The sequence below is a fragment of the Penaeus monodon genome, unplaced genomic scaffold (genome assembly GCF_015228065.2).
Source record: "Penaeus monodon isolate SGIC_2016 unplaced genomic scaffold, NSTDA_Pmon_1 PmonScaffold_10807, whole genome shotgun sequence".
Classification (NCBI taxonomy): Eukaryota; Metazoa; Arthropoda; class Malacostraca; order Decapoda; family Penaeidae; genus Penaeus; species Penaeus monodon.
Window position 1 is genome coordinate 1 of NW_023639501.1, and position 12077 is coordinate 12077.

The 12077-nt window shown below is 43.7% G+C and overlaps 1 protein-coding gene across 1 annotated transcript; it reads right to left on the bottom strand.

Annotated features, from left to right (window-relative positions):
- Window positions 1-1205: 1205 nt before the first annotated feature.
- LOC119568793 lies at window positions 1206-12077 on the bottom strand (the record flags this gene model as incomplete). Its single annotated transcript, XM_037917236.1, is given in 8 exon segments — window positions 1206-1404; window positions 1488-1494; window positions 2006-2206; window positions 5919-6111; window positions 6526-6725; window positions 8101-8301; window positions 8974-9157; window positions 12041-12077. Coding segments are annotated over 8 exon segments (1222 nt in total), but the record flags the coding sequence as incomplete, so codon positions are not given.

Consider the following 12077-nt stretch of genomic DNA (forward strand, 5'->3'; position numbering starts at 1 on the left):
GATCTTCCGCCCCATCTGTGCCTGTTGAACCTCGACGTTCGGAACGTATCACATCGAAGTCCGTTCCAGACTCCCGCTAGTGAACGTAAAGGGGGTAGGGAGATGTGGGTTGTGATAATGAAGTGAGTTGTGATACTTATGTGAGTTGTGGGCGCCATATTGTGATGCCGCCATGTACAGGATATGATGACAATATTGTCGTACCTGTGTTGTGATAATTATATGATTATATTATATATATACTGCCTTTTGTGTGATATGTTACACCATGTGAAATGTAGATTATGTTTAGCTTATATTGCTGTGTAGCATATCGCCTATGTAAAAGAATGAGATTCTCTGTACAATTTATAGAGTACAATATTTTATTTTGTGTCTGTAGTCACACGTCTGGCAGTAGCGCTCTCGGGCATGGCCGATGCGTGGCGCACGGGACTGTGAAGAGCTCCCTTTTCATTTTGTCAGAGCTGATCTACAATGAACCTACTTTAATTTTAATTGGTGTGTTCTTCTCCCTCAAGCATCATAGAGAAACACCAAACAAACAGATATACGAACACAACACAGTGAGTATACAAACAGTTATGGGTGGTGGTAAGTGGGGAGAGGGAGGGAGGGATGGTGAGGGAGGGAAGGAGGGAGAGGGAGGGAGAGGGAGAGGGAGGGAAGGAGGGAAAGGGAGGGAGAGGGAGAGGGAGGGAAGGAGGGAAAGGGAGGGAGACGGATGGAAATTACGGTGGTGATAAGTGGGGAGAGGGAGAGGGCAGGAGGGAGTGGGAAGGAGAGGGAGAGGAAGGGAGAGGGAGGGAGAGGGTGAGGGAAGGAGAGGGAGAGGAAGGGAGAGGGTGAGAGAAGGAGAGAGGGAGAAGGAAGGAGAGGGAGGTAAGGAGGGAGAGGGATAGGGAGGGAGAAGGAAGAAGAGAGAAGTCTTTAAAAACTTAAAGACTTTTAAAAAATCATATTTTTAAATTTATTTTTTTAAAATATTCGCAACACACGGCCACCCACATACCCGAAAAGAACAAACACATTCACATACCTCTCAAAAAGAAAAACATAAAAAAAAGAAAACTTTTTTAAAAACTCAAACCGCTTCAAAAACTATTAAAAAAAAAATCCTTACTCTATGAAAAACTAAGAAACTCACTTCTAAAACCAAAAAAAAAGCCTCAAAACTCTAGGGAAAAAAAACTCAGAAAACCCACTTTGGTGACAGACGGCCATCCACTGGCCACCTCCCTCTCAAAATCTCTCAGGACCCTTAAAAACTCAAAAACTCTCGAAAAACTCTTTAAAACTCTCAGAACCTCCACCTTGGCGACAGACGGCCACCCACTGGCCACCTCCCTCGGCCCTCTCTCTCTCTCAAAACCCCTCGAAACTCTTGAGAAATCCCCCAAAACTCTTGAAAAAAACGTCAAACCCTTTGAAAACTCTTTAAATATACCTGAAAACTCTTGAAAATACCTCAGAACTCTTGAAAATACCTTAAAACTCTTGAAAAAATGTCAAACCTTTGAAAAACTCAAACTCTCAGAAACCCCACCTTGGCGACAGACGGCCACCCACTGGCCACCTCCCTCTCTCAAAATCTCTCAAAACCCTTAAAAACTCTTGAAAAACTCTTTTAAAACTCTCAAACCCCACCTTGGCGACAGACGGCCACCCAATGGCCACCTCCCTCTCTCAAAATCGCTTAAAAAAACTCAAAAACTCTTGAAAAACTCTTTAAAAATCCCTTAAGACTCTCTCTCTGTCTTTCTCTCTCTTTCTCTCGCTCTCTTTCTCTTGCTCCTTTCTCTCTTTCTCTCGCTCCCTCTCTCTTTCTCTCGCTCCCTGTCTCACTCTTTCTTGCTTCCTCTCTCTCTCTCTTGCTCCCTCTCTCTCTCTCTCTCTCTTGCATCCTCTCCCTCTCTCTCTCCCTCTCCCTCCCTCCCTCCCTCCCTACCCCCCTCTCTGCCCCTTCCTCCCTCCTTCCCTCCCCCTCCCTCCCTCCCTCTCTCACCTTGCACCGGCGTGGTCACCGGCGTGGCCACCACCGGCTTCTCCTCTCCCTCCTCCGGCACCGGTTTGGCACACGAGAAGGCGCATCCGTTGTGGCAGCACTTCAGGTCGTTCTGGCACCCCGAGTCGTTCTGGCACTCGTCCTGGCACTCGGAGGGGATGGGACGAGCGCTGGGCGAGGGGCAACGACCAGGTTTGTTGACTGGAACGACCAGGGGGGGTTTATGGGTGGTGGTAAGTGGGGGGAGGGAGAGGGAAGGGGAGAGGGAAGGGGAGAGAGAGGGGGAGGGAGAGGGAGAGGGAGAGAAGGATGGAGAGGAGGGGAGAAGGAATGAGGTTATTGTGGGTTGTGATAATGAAATGAGTTGTGATACTTATGTGAGTTGTGGGCGCCATATTGTGATGCCGCCATGTACAGGATATGATGACAATATTGTCGTACCTGTGTTGTGATAATTATATGATTATATTATATATATACTGCCTTTTGTGTGATATGTTACACCATGTGAAATGTAGAAGATTATGTTTAGCTTATATTGCTGTGTAGCATATCGCCTATGTAAAAGAGTGAGATTCTCTGTACAATTTATAGAGTACAATATTTTATTTTGTGTCTGTAGTCACACGTCTGGCAGTAGCGCTCTCGGGCATGGCCGACGCGTGGCGCACGGGACTGTGAAGAGCTCCCTTTTCATTTTGTCAGAGCTGATCTACAATGAACCTACTTTAATTTTAATTGGTGTGTTCTTCTCCCTCAAGCATCATAGAGAAACACCAAACAAACAGATATACGAACACAACACAGTGAGTATACAAACATGGCGCAGTGATCCAGTTATTCAGTTCTGACGCCAGCCCTGTGGCCTGTCGCCTGCCCGTGCCTCCTCCACTCTCGTGGCCGCTCAGTAAATAACCCGCTCAGGAGTGATTTTCATTAGTGCAGTGAATTGTGGTGCTATAGTGAAGTGTAGTGTTGTGCTGTGGCTATTGTGTTTAGTGCAGTGCTATATTTAGCAGCATAAGGGAGCCGAATCGAAGCATATTGAAGATCGTAGGAGCGAGACATATCTCTGCGCTCTCTACGACGCTTCGTGAGCGACTGATTCTCTCGCGTCGCGGCTCGCCTACCCGCACGTGCCCGACGTGACGTCACGGCACTGCCACGCACACACACTCACTCCCCCACACTGCATGGTCGGAATTTCACCGGATTTTCGCCGAATTTGCTGTATTATCTTTACACCCTTACCACGGTACCATGGGTAAAGGAAAGAAACCGCAAGAGGCCAGTAAGAGCGACACTGAGAAACCAGACTCTAGCCTTGAAGAGTCTGAAGGAGCCAGTGCCAGCATCCCACCTCCCACAGATATTACTACATTGCTCCAGTGGATAATACAGTGGGATGAAAAGGAGGAAGCCCGTCGGAAGGAGGAAGCTGCCCGTTTTCAGGAGCTGATACTTCGCCTCACTCCCCAGCAGCCCGTAGATTCAACTGCGAGTTCGCCAGTGAGCAGTTCTGCTGCGTCGAATGCTTCTCACTCTCCGCCGACGTCGGAGGAGCTGCCTGCCGAAAATGCGCCGGACGAGCTGCCTACCGAAAATGCGCCGGAGGAGCTGCCTGCCGAAAATGCGCCGGACGAGCTGCCTACCGAAAATGCGCCGGACGAGCTGCCTGCCGAAAATGCGCCGGACGAGCTGCCTGCCGAAAATGCGCCGGACGAGCTGCCTGCCGCAAATGCGCCAGAGGAGCTGCCGTCCGAGGACACCCTGGAGGAGCTGCCTGCCGAGGACTTGCCGGAGGAGCTGCTTGCCGAGGACACGCCGGAGGAGCCGCCTTCCGAGGACTTGCCGGAGGAGTTGCCTGCCGAGGAGACCCCGGATAAGCTGTCTGCCGAGGAGACCCCGGAGAAGCTACCGGGAGTAGAGGGACTGATGGAGGAGCGACAGCGCACCAAGTCCGACAGAAGGCAGGACCGTGATCGCCGGAAGAGTGCGGGTGACGGAAGGGAAGGTCCTGGGGCCACACTACCGCTAGAAGTAGGACCACGGAGCCTCGTTGCAGGCATCTCGCAGTTGTGGTTCTCTGATGATATTCTCCACTGGGTGTGCCAGTTCACCTGCGCACCGATGGCGGACATCACTTCCAGCGGGGGGTTTTCTATTTTCCTTCAGCGATGGGGAGTGCGTCATGTCACGTCAAGCTCCCATTACCCACAGTCCAATGGGCATGCAGAGGCTGCTGTGAAGAAAGTCAAGTATCTGATCATGAAGACAGCACCCAACGGGAATATTGACTGTGAGGAGTTCAACAGAGGCTTACTAGAATTGAGTAACGCCCCAAATTTCACTGGTCGTTCTCCTGCTTAAGTTCTGTTTGGTATGCCCCTTCGCTCCTGTGTGCCTGCCCACTCTAGTGCCTTCATGAAGGAGTGGCAGACCAAGGCTGAAGACTGCGACCGTCGTGCTGCAGTACGTGCCAAGGACGTGAAGACCCGCTATGACACTCGTGCCCACACACTTTCCAAGTTAGAAGTTGGGGCGCATGTGCGAATCCAGGATCCCACATCCAAGCATTGGGATAAGGTTGGCACTGTCATGGGTATTGGCAAATCTCGTAATTATCACATCAGGCTTCCAAGTGGCCGTATACTGTGGCGCAATCGACGCTTCTTGTGCCCTAAACAGCTCATGATTGGACACTCAACTGATTTGGAAGAACAGATGTCAGATGATGCACCTGGATCTTCCGCCCCATCTGTGCCTGTTGAACCTCGACGTTCGGAACGTATCACATCGAAGTCCGTTCAAGACTCCCGCTAGTGAACGTAAAGGGGGGAGGGAGATGTGGGTTGTGATAATGAAGTGAGTTGTGATACTTATGTGAGTTGTGGGCGCCATATTGTGATGCCGCCATGTACAGGATATGATGACAATATTGTCGTACCTGTGTTGTGATAATTATATGATTATATTATATATATACTGCCTTTTGTGTGATATGTTACACCATGTGAAATGTAAAAGATTATGTTTAGCTTATATTGCTGTGTAGCATATCGCCTATGTAAAAGAGTGAGATTCTCTGTACAATTTATAGAGTACAATATTTTATTTTGTGTCTGTAGTCACACGTCTGGCAGTAGCGCTCTCGGGCATGGCCGACGCGTGGCGCACGGGACTGTGAAGAGCTCCCTTTTCATTTTGTCAGAGCTGATCTACAATGAACCTACTTTAATTTTAATTGGTGTGTTCTTCTCCCTCAAGCATCATAGAGAAACACCAAACAAACAGATATACGAACACAACACAGTGAGTATACAAACAGTTATGGGTGGTGGTAAGTGGGGAGAGGGAGGGAGGGATGGTGAGGGAGGGAAGGAGGGAGAGGGAGGGAGAGGGAGAGGGGGGAAGAAGAGGGAGAGAGGGAGAGGGAGAGGGAAGGGAGGGAGAGGGGGGAGAGGGAGAGGGAAGGAGGGAGGGGGAGGGAGAAAGGGAGAGAGGGAGAGGGAAGGAAAGGGAAAGGGAGGTTAAGGGAGAGGGGGAGAGAAGGAAGGAGAGGGAGGTAAGGAGGGAGAGGGATAGGGAGGGAGAAGGAAGATGAGAGAAGTCTTTAAAAACTTAAAGACTTTTAAAAAATTATATTTTTAAATTTATTTTTTAAAAATTGTCGCAACACACGGCCACCCACATACCCGAAAAGAACAAACACATTCACATACCTCTCAAAAAGAAAAACATAAAAAAAAAGAAAACTTTTTTAAAAACTCAAACCGCTTCAAAAACTATTTAAAAAAAAAATCCTTACTCTATGAAAAACTAAGAAACTCACTTCTAAAACCAAAAAAAAAGCCTCAAAACTCTAGGGAAAAAAAACTCAGAAAACCCACTTTGGTGACAGACGGCCATCCACTGGCCACCTCCCTCTCAAAATCTCTCAGGACCCTTAAAAACTCAAAAACTCTCGAAAAACTCTCAAAACCCCTCGAAACTCTTGAGAAATCCCCCAAAACTCTTGAAAAAAACGTCAAACCCTTTGAAAACTCTTTAAATATACCTGAAAACTCTTGAAAATACCTTAGAACTCTTGAAAATACCTTAAAACTCTTGAAAAAATGTCAAACCTTTGAAAAACTCAAACTCTCAGAAGCCCCACCTTGGCGACAGCCGGCCACCCACTGGCCACCTCCCTCTCTCAAAATCTCTCAAAAAAACTCAAAAACTCTTGAAAAACTCTTTAAAAATCCCTTAAGACTCTCTCTCTGTCTTTCTCTCTCTTTCTCTCGCTCTCTTTCTCTTGCTCCTTTCTCTCTTTCTCTCGCTCCCTCTCTCTCTCTCTTCTTTCTCTCGCTCCCTGTCTCACTCTTTTTTGCTTCCTCTCTCTCTCTCTTGCTCCTCTCTCTCTCTCTCTCTTGCATCCTCTCCCTCTCTCTCTCCCTCTCCCTCCCTCCCTCCCTCCCTGCCCCCCTCTCTGCCCCTTCCTCCCTCCTTCCCTCCCCCTCCCTCCCTCCCACTCTCACCTGCACCGGCGTGGTCACCGGCGTGGCCACCACACGGCTTCTCCTCCCCTCCTCCGGCACCGGTTTGGCACACGAGAAGGCGCATCCGTTGTGGCAGCACTTCAGGTCGTTCTGGCACCCCGAGTCGTTCTGGCACTCGTCCTGGCACTCGGAGGGGATGGGACGAGCGCTGGGCGAGGGGCAACGACCAGGTTTGTTGACTGGAACGACCAGGGGGGGTTTATGGGTGGTGGTAAGTGGGGAGAGGGAGGGAGGGATGGTGAGGGAGGGAAGGAGGGAGAGGGAGGGAGAGGGAGAGGGAGGGAAGGAGGGAAAGGGAGGGAGAGGGAGAGGGAGGGAAGGAGGGAAAGGGAGGGAGACGGATGGAAATTACGGTGGTGATAAGTGGGGAGAGGGAGAGGGCAGGAGGGAGTGGGAAGGAGAAAGGGAGAGAGGGAGAGGGAAGGAAAGGGAAAGGGAGGTTAAGGGAGAGGGGGAGAGAGGGAAGGAGGGAGAAGGAAGGAGAGGGAAGGAGAGGGAGGTAAGGAGGGAGAGGGATAGGGAGGGAGAAGGAAGATGAGAGAAGTCTTTAAAAACTTAAAGACTTTTAAAAAATTATATTTTTAAATTTATTTTTTAAAAATTGTCGCAACACACGGCCACCCACATACCCGAAAAGAACAAACACATTCACATACCTTCAAAAAGAAAAAACATAAAAAAAAAAAACTTTTTTAAAAACTCAAACCGCTTCAAAAACTATTAAAAAAAAATCCTTACTCTATGAAAAACTAAGAAACTCACTTCTAAAACCAAAAAAAAAGCCTCAAAACTCTAGGGAAAAAAAACTCAGAAAACCCACTTTGGTGACAGACGGCCATCCACTGGCCACCTCCCTCTCAAAATCTCTCAGGACCCTTAAAAACTCAAAAACTCTCGAAAAACTCTTTAAAACTCTCAGAACCTCCACCTTGGCGACAGACGGCCACCCACTGGCCACCTCCCTCGGCCCTCTCTCTCTCTCAAAACCCCTCGAAACTCTTGAGAAATCCCCCAAAACTCTTGAAAAAAACGTCAAACCCTTTGAAAACTCTTTAAATATACCTGAAAACTCTTGAAAATACCTCAGAACTCTTGAAAATACCTTAAAACTCTTGAAAAAATGTCAAACCTTTGAAAAACTCAAACTCTCAGAAGCCCCACCTTGGCGACAGACGGCCACCCACTGGCCACCTCCCTCTCTCAAAATCTCTCAAAACCCTTAAAGACTCTTGAAAAACTCTTAAAACTCTCAAACCCCACCTTGGCGACAGACGGCCACCCAATGGCCACCTCCCTCTCTCAAAATCGCTTAAAAAAACTCAAAAACTCTTGAAAAACTCTTTAAAAATCCCTTAAGACTCTCTCTCTGTCTTTCTCTCTCTTTCTCTCGCTCTCTTTCTCTTGCTCCTTTCTCTCTTTCTCTCGCTCCCTCTCTCTCTCTCTCTCTTGCATCCTCTCCCTCTCTCTCTCCCTCTCCCTCCCTCCCTCCCTCCCTGCCCCCCTCTCTGCCCCTTCCTCCCTCCTTCCCTCCCCCTCCCTCCCTCCCTCTCTCACCTTGCACCGGCGTGGTCACCGGCGTGGCCACCACCGGCTTCTCCTCTCCCTCCTCCGGCACCGGTTTGGCACACGAGAAGGCGCATCCGTTGTGGCAGCACTTCAGGTCGTTCTGGCACCCCGAGTCGTTCTGGCACTCGTCCTGGCACTCGGAGGGGATGGGACGAGCGCTGGGCGAGGGGCAACGACCAGGTTTGTTGACTGGAACGACCAGGGGGGGTTTTTGGGTGGTGGTAAGTGGGGAGAGGGAGGGAGGGATGGTGAGGGAGGGAAGGAGGGAGAGGGAGGGAGAGGGAGAGGGAGGGAAGGAGGGAAAGGGAGAGAGAGGGAGAGGGAGGGAAGGAGGGAAAGGGAGAGAGAGGGAGAGGGAGGGAAGGAGGGAAAGGGAGGGAGACGGATGGAAATTACGGTGGTGATAAGTGGGGAGAGGGAGAGGGAGGGAGAGGGAAGGATGGTGAGGAGGGGAGAGGGAAGATGGTTATGGGAGATAAGTGATAGTGGGAAGAGGGAGAGGGAATGAGGGAGAGAGGGAAGGAGGGGAAGGGAGAACTCTTGAAAAACTCTTTAAAAATCCCTTAAGACTCCTAAAAATCTCAGAAGCCCCACCTTGGCGACAGACGGCCACCCACTGGCCACCTCCCTCTATCAAAATCTCTCAGAACCCTTAAAAACTCTTGAAAAAACGTTCATCTTTTGAAAAAAAATCTCAGAAAACTCTCAGAAGCCTCACCTTGGCGACAGACGGCCACCCACTGGCCACCTCCCTTGGCCCTCTCTCTCTCAACACTCTTGAAAAATTCCCCAAAACTCTTAAAACTCTTGAAAAATACTCAAAAACTCTTGAAAAACTGTTTTAAAACTCTCAAACCCCACCTTGGCGACAGACGGCCACCCACTGGCCACTTTCCTTGGTCCTGAGGAAGTCCGCGTCGGCGTCGGAGCTCAGGTCGACGGCGCACTGCGTGGCCTCGGGGCACCGATGCCTCTCGCAGGGGTCGTGGCAGGAGCAGACGTGGCACCCGCGGCCGTCCAGCGACTTCTGCAGGCCGTAGGGGCACTGGGGAGGGTAATTATAAGGTAATTAGAGGGTAATTAGTGAGTTGATTAGTAATTAGAAGTAATTAGGGGCACTGGGGAGGGTAATTAGTAATTAGGGGATAATTAGCGAGTTAATTATTAGAGGCAATTAGGGGCACTAGGAAGGGTAATTAGTAATTAGAGGTAAATAGGAGGTAATTAGTCAGGGACGTAATTAGGGGCACTTGCGAGTATAATTAGGGGGTAAATAGTAATTACGGAGGTAATTAGCGAGTTAATTCGTAATTAGGGAGTGATTAGGGGTATCTGTTAATTACGTGTAATTAGGAGGTATTTAGGAGGCAATTATGAAGTAATTAGGGAGGTAATTTAGTGAGTTAATTAGTAAATAGTAATTAGGGAGGTGATTAGGGGTTAATTAGGGGCAATAACTGATAACGTCTACACCAATAACATTTATAAAAAGAAAAATAAGACTAATAATAATAGCAATGATAACAGCAATAGCAATAATAAAAATAAGAACAATAATAATTGAATAATAATTAAATAATAATAATAATTAAATAATAATAATAATTAAATAATGATTAAATAATAATTAAATTATAATAATAATTAAATAATTAATTATAAAAACTGCAATAATAATAACAATAATAAAAATGATAAAAGATAATAACAACAATAATAAGAATGATAAAGAAAAAAATAAAGATATTGATAGAGAAATTAACAAAAATATAATAATAATAATAAAAATAACTAAAAAATACATGATAACAAGAATAATAACAAAAATAAAAATAAAAAATATAGTAACAAGAATAATAACAAAAAAAAAGAACAATAGGAAAAAATAACAATAACAAGAATAAAAAAAAAATTAACAAGAACGAACAAGAACAAAAAATAACCAGAAATACACCAAAAATCACAAAAAAGAACAAGAACAAAAAAAAAAATAATAAAAAAATAACAAGAACAAAAAATAACAAAAAAAAATAATAACAAAAACAAGAACAAAAAATAACAAAAAAAATAACAAGAACAACTCAGTAATTAGGGAGGTGATTAGGGGCAATAACAATAATAACAATAATAACAATAATAGTCATTAAAATAACACTAACTATAACAACTGCAATAACAATAATAGCAATAATAATAACTAATAAAAATTATAAAAATAATAATAATAACAATAATAATAAAAAATAAATATATATATAAAGATGTTGATAATGAAATTTATAAAATAATAATAATAATAATAAAAATATTAATAATAAAAATAATACAAAAATAATAAAAATGATAAAAATAACAATGATAAAAATAATGAAAATAACAAAAATGATAAGAATAATAACGACAGGAATAATAACAATAAAAACAAGAATGAATAATAACAACAAAAATAAAAATAACAAGACAAGAACAAGAATAACAAGAACAAGAATAACAAGAACAAGAATAACAAGAACAAGAACAAGAGCAAGAATAACTAGAACAAGAATAACAAGAACAAGAATAACAAGAACAAGAATAACAGGAATAAGAATAACAGGAACAAGAATAAAAGAACAAGAAAATCAGAACAAGAATAACAAGAACAAGAACAGGAATAACAAGAACAAGAATAACAAGAACAAGAATAACAAGAACAAGAATAACAAGAACAAGAGCAAGAATAACTAGAACAAGAATAATCAGAACAAGAATAACAAGAACAAGAACAGGAATAACAAGAACAAGAATAACAAGAACAAGAACAGGAATAACAAGAAGAACAACAAGAACAAGAACAAGAATAACAAGAACAAGAATAACAAGAACAAGAATAACAAGAACAAGAATAACAAAAGAATAACAAGAACAAGAACAAGAATAACAAGAACAAGAACAAGAATAATAAGAACAAGAATAATAAGAACAAGAATAATAAGAACAAGAATAACAAGAACAAGAATAACAAGAACAAGAATAACAAGAACAAGAACAAGAATAACAAGAGCAAGAATAATCAATAAGAACAAGAACAAGAATAACAAGAACAAGAATAACAAGAACAAGAATAACAAGAACAAGAATAACAAGAACAAGAATAACAAGAACAAGAATAACAAGAACAAGAACAAAAATAACAAGAACAAGAATAATAAGAACAAGAATAATAAGAACAAGAACAAGAATAACAAGAACAAGAATAACAAGAACAAGAATAACAAGAACAAGAATAACAAGAACAAGAATAACAAGAACAAGAACAAGAATAACAAGAACAAGAAAAAAGAACAAGAATAACAAGAACAAGAACAAGAAAACAAGAACAAGAACAACAAGAACAAGAACAAGAACAACAAGAACAAGAACAAGAATAACAAGAACAAGAATAACAAGAACAAGAATAACAAGAACAAGAACAAGAATAACAAGAACAAGAATAATCAGAACAAGAATAACAAGAACAAGAACAGGAATAACAAGAAGAAGAACAACAAGAACAAGAACAAGAATAACAAGAACAAGAATAACAGGAAGAAGAACAAGAATAACAAGAACAAGAATAACAAGAACAAGAATAACAAGAACAAGAATAACAAGAACAAGAATTACAAGAACAAGAATTACAAGAACAAGAATTACAAGAACAAGAACAAGAATAACAAGAACAAGAATAACAAGAACAAGAATAACAAGAACAAGAATAACAAGAACAGGAATAACAAGAACAAGAACAAGAATAACAAGAACAAAAAAATAAAGAAAAGAAACAAAAAACAAGAACAAGAAACAGAATAACAAGAACAAGACAAGATAAAAGAACAAGACAAGAATAAAAGAAAAAAGAATAACAAGAACAAGAATAACAAGAACAAGAATAGCAAGAACAACTCACGGTGAGCAGCTGGCACTCGACTCGCTGCGCCTGGCAG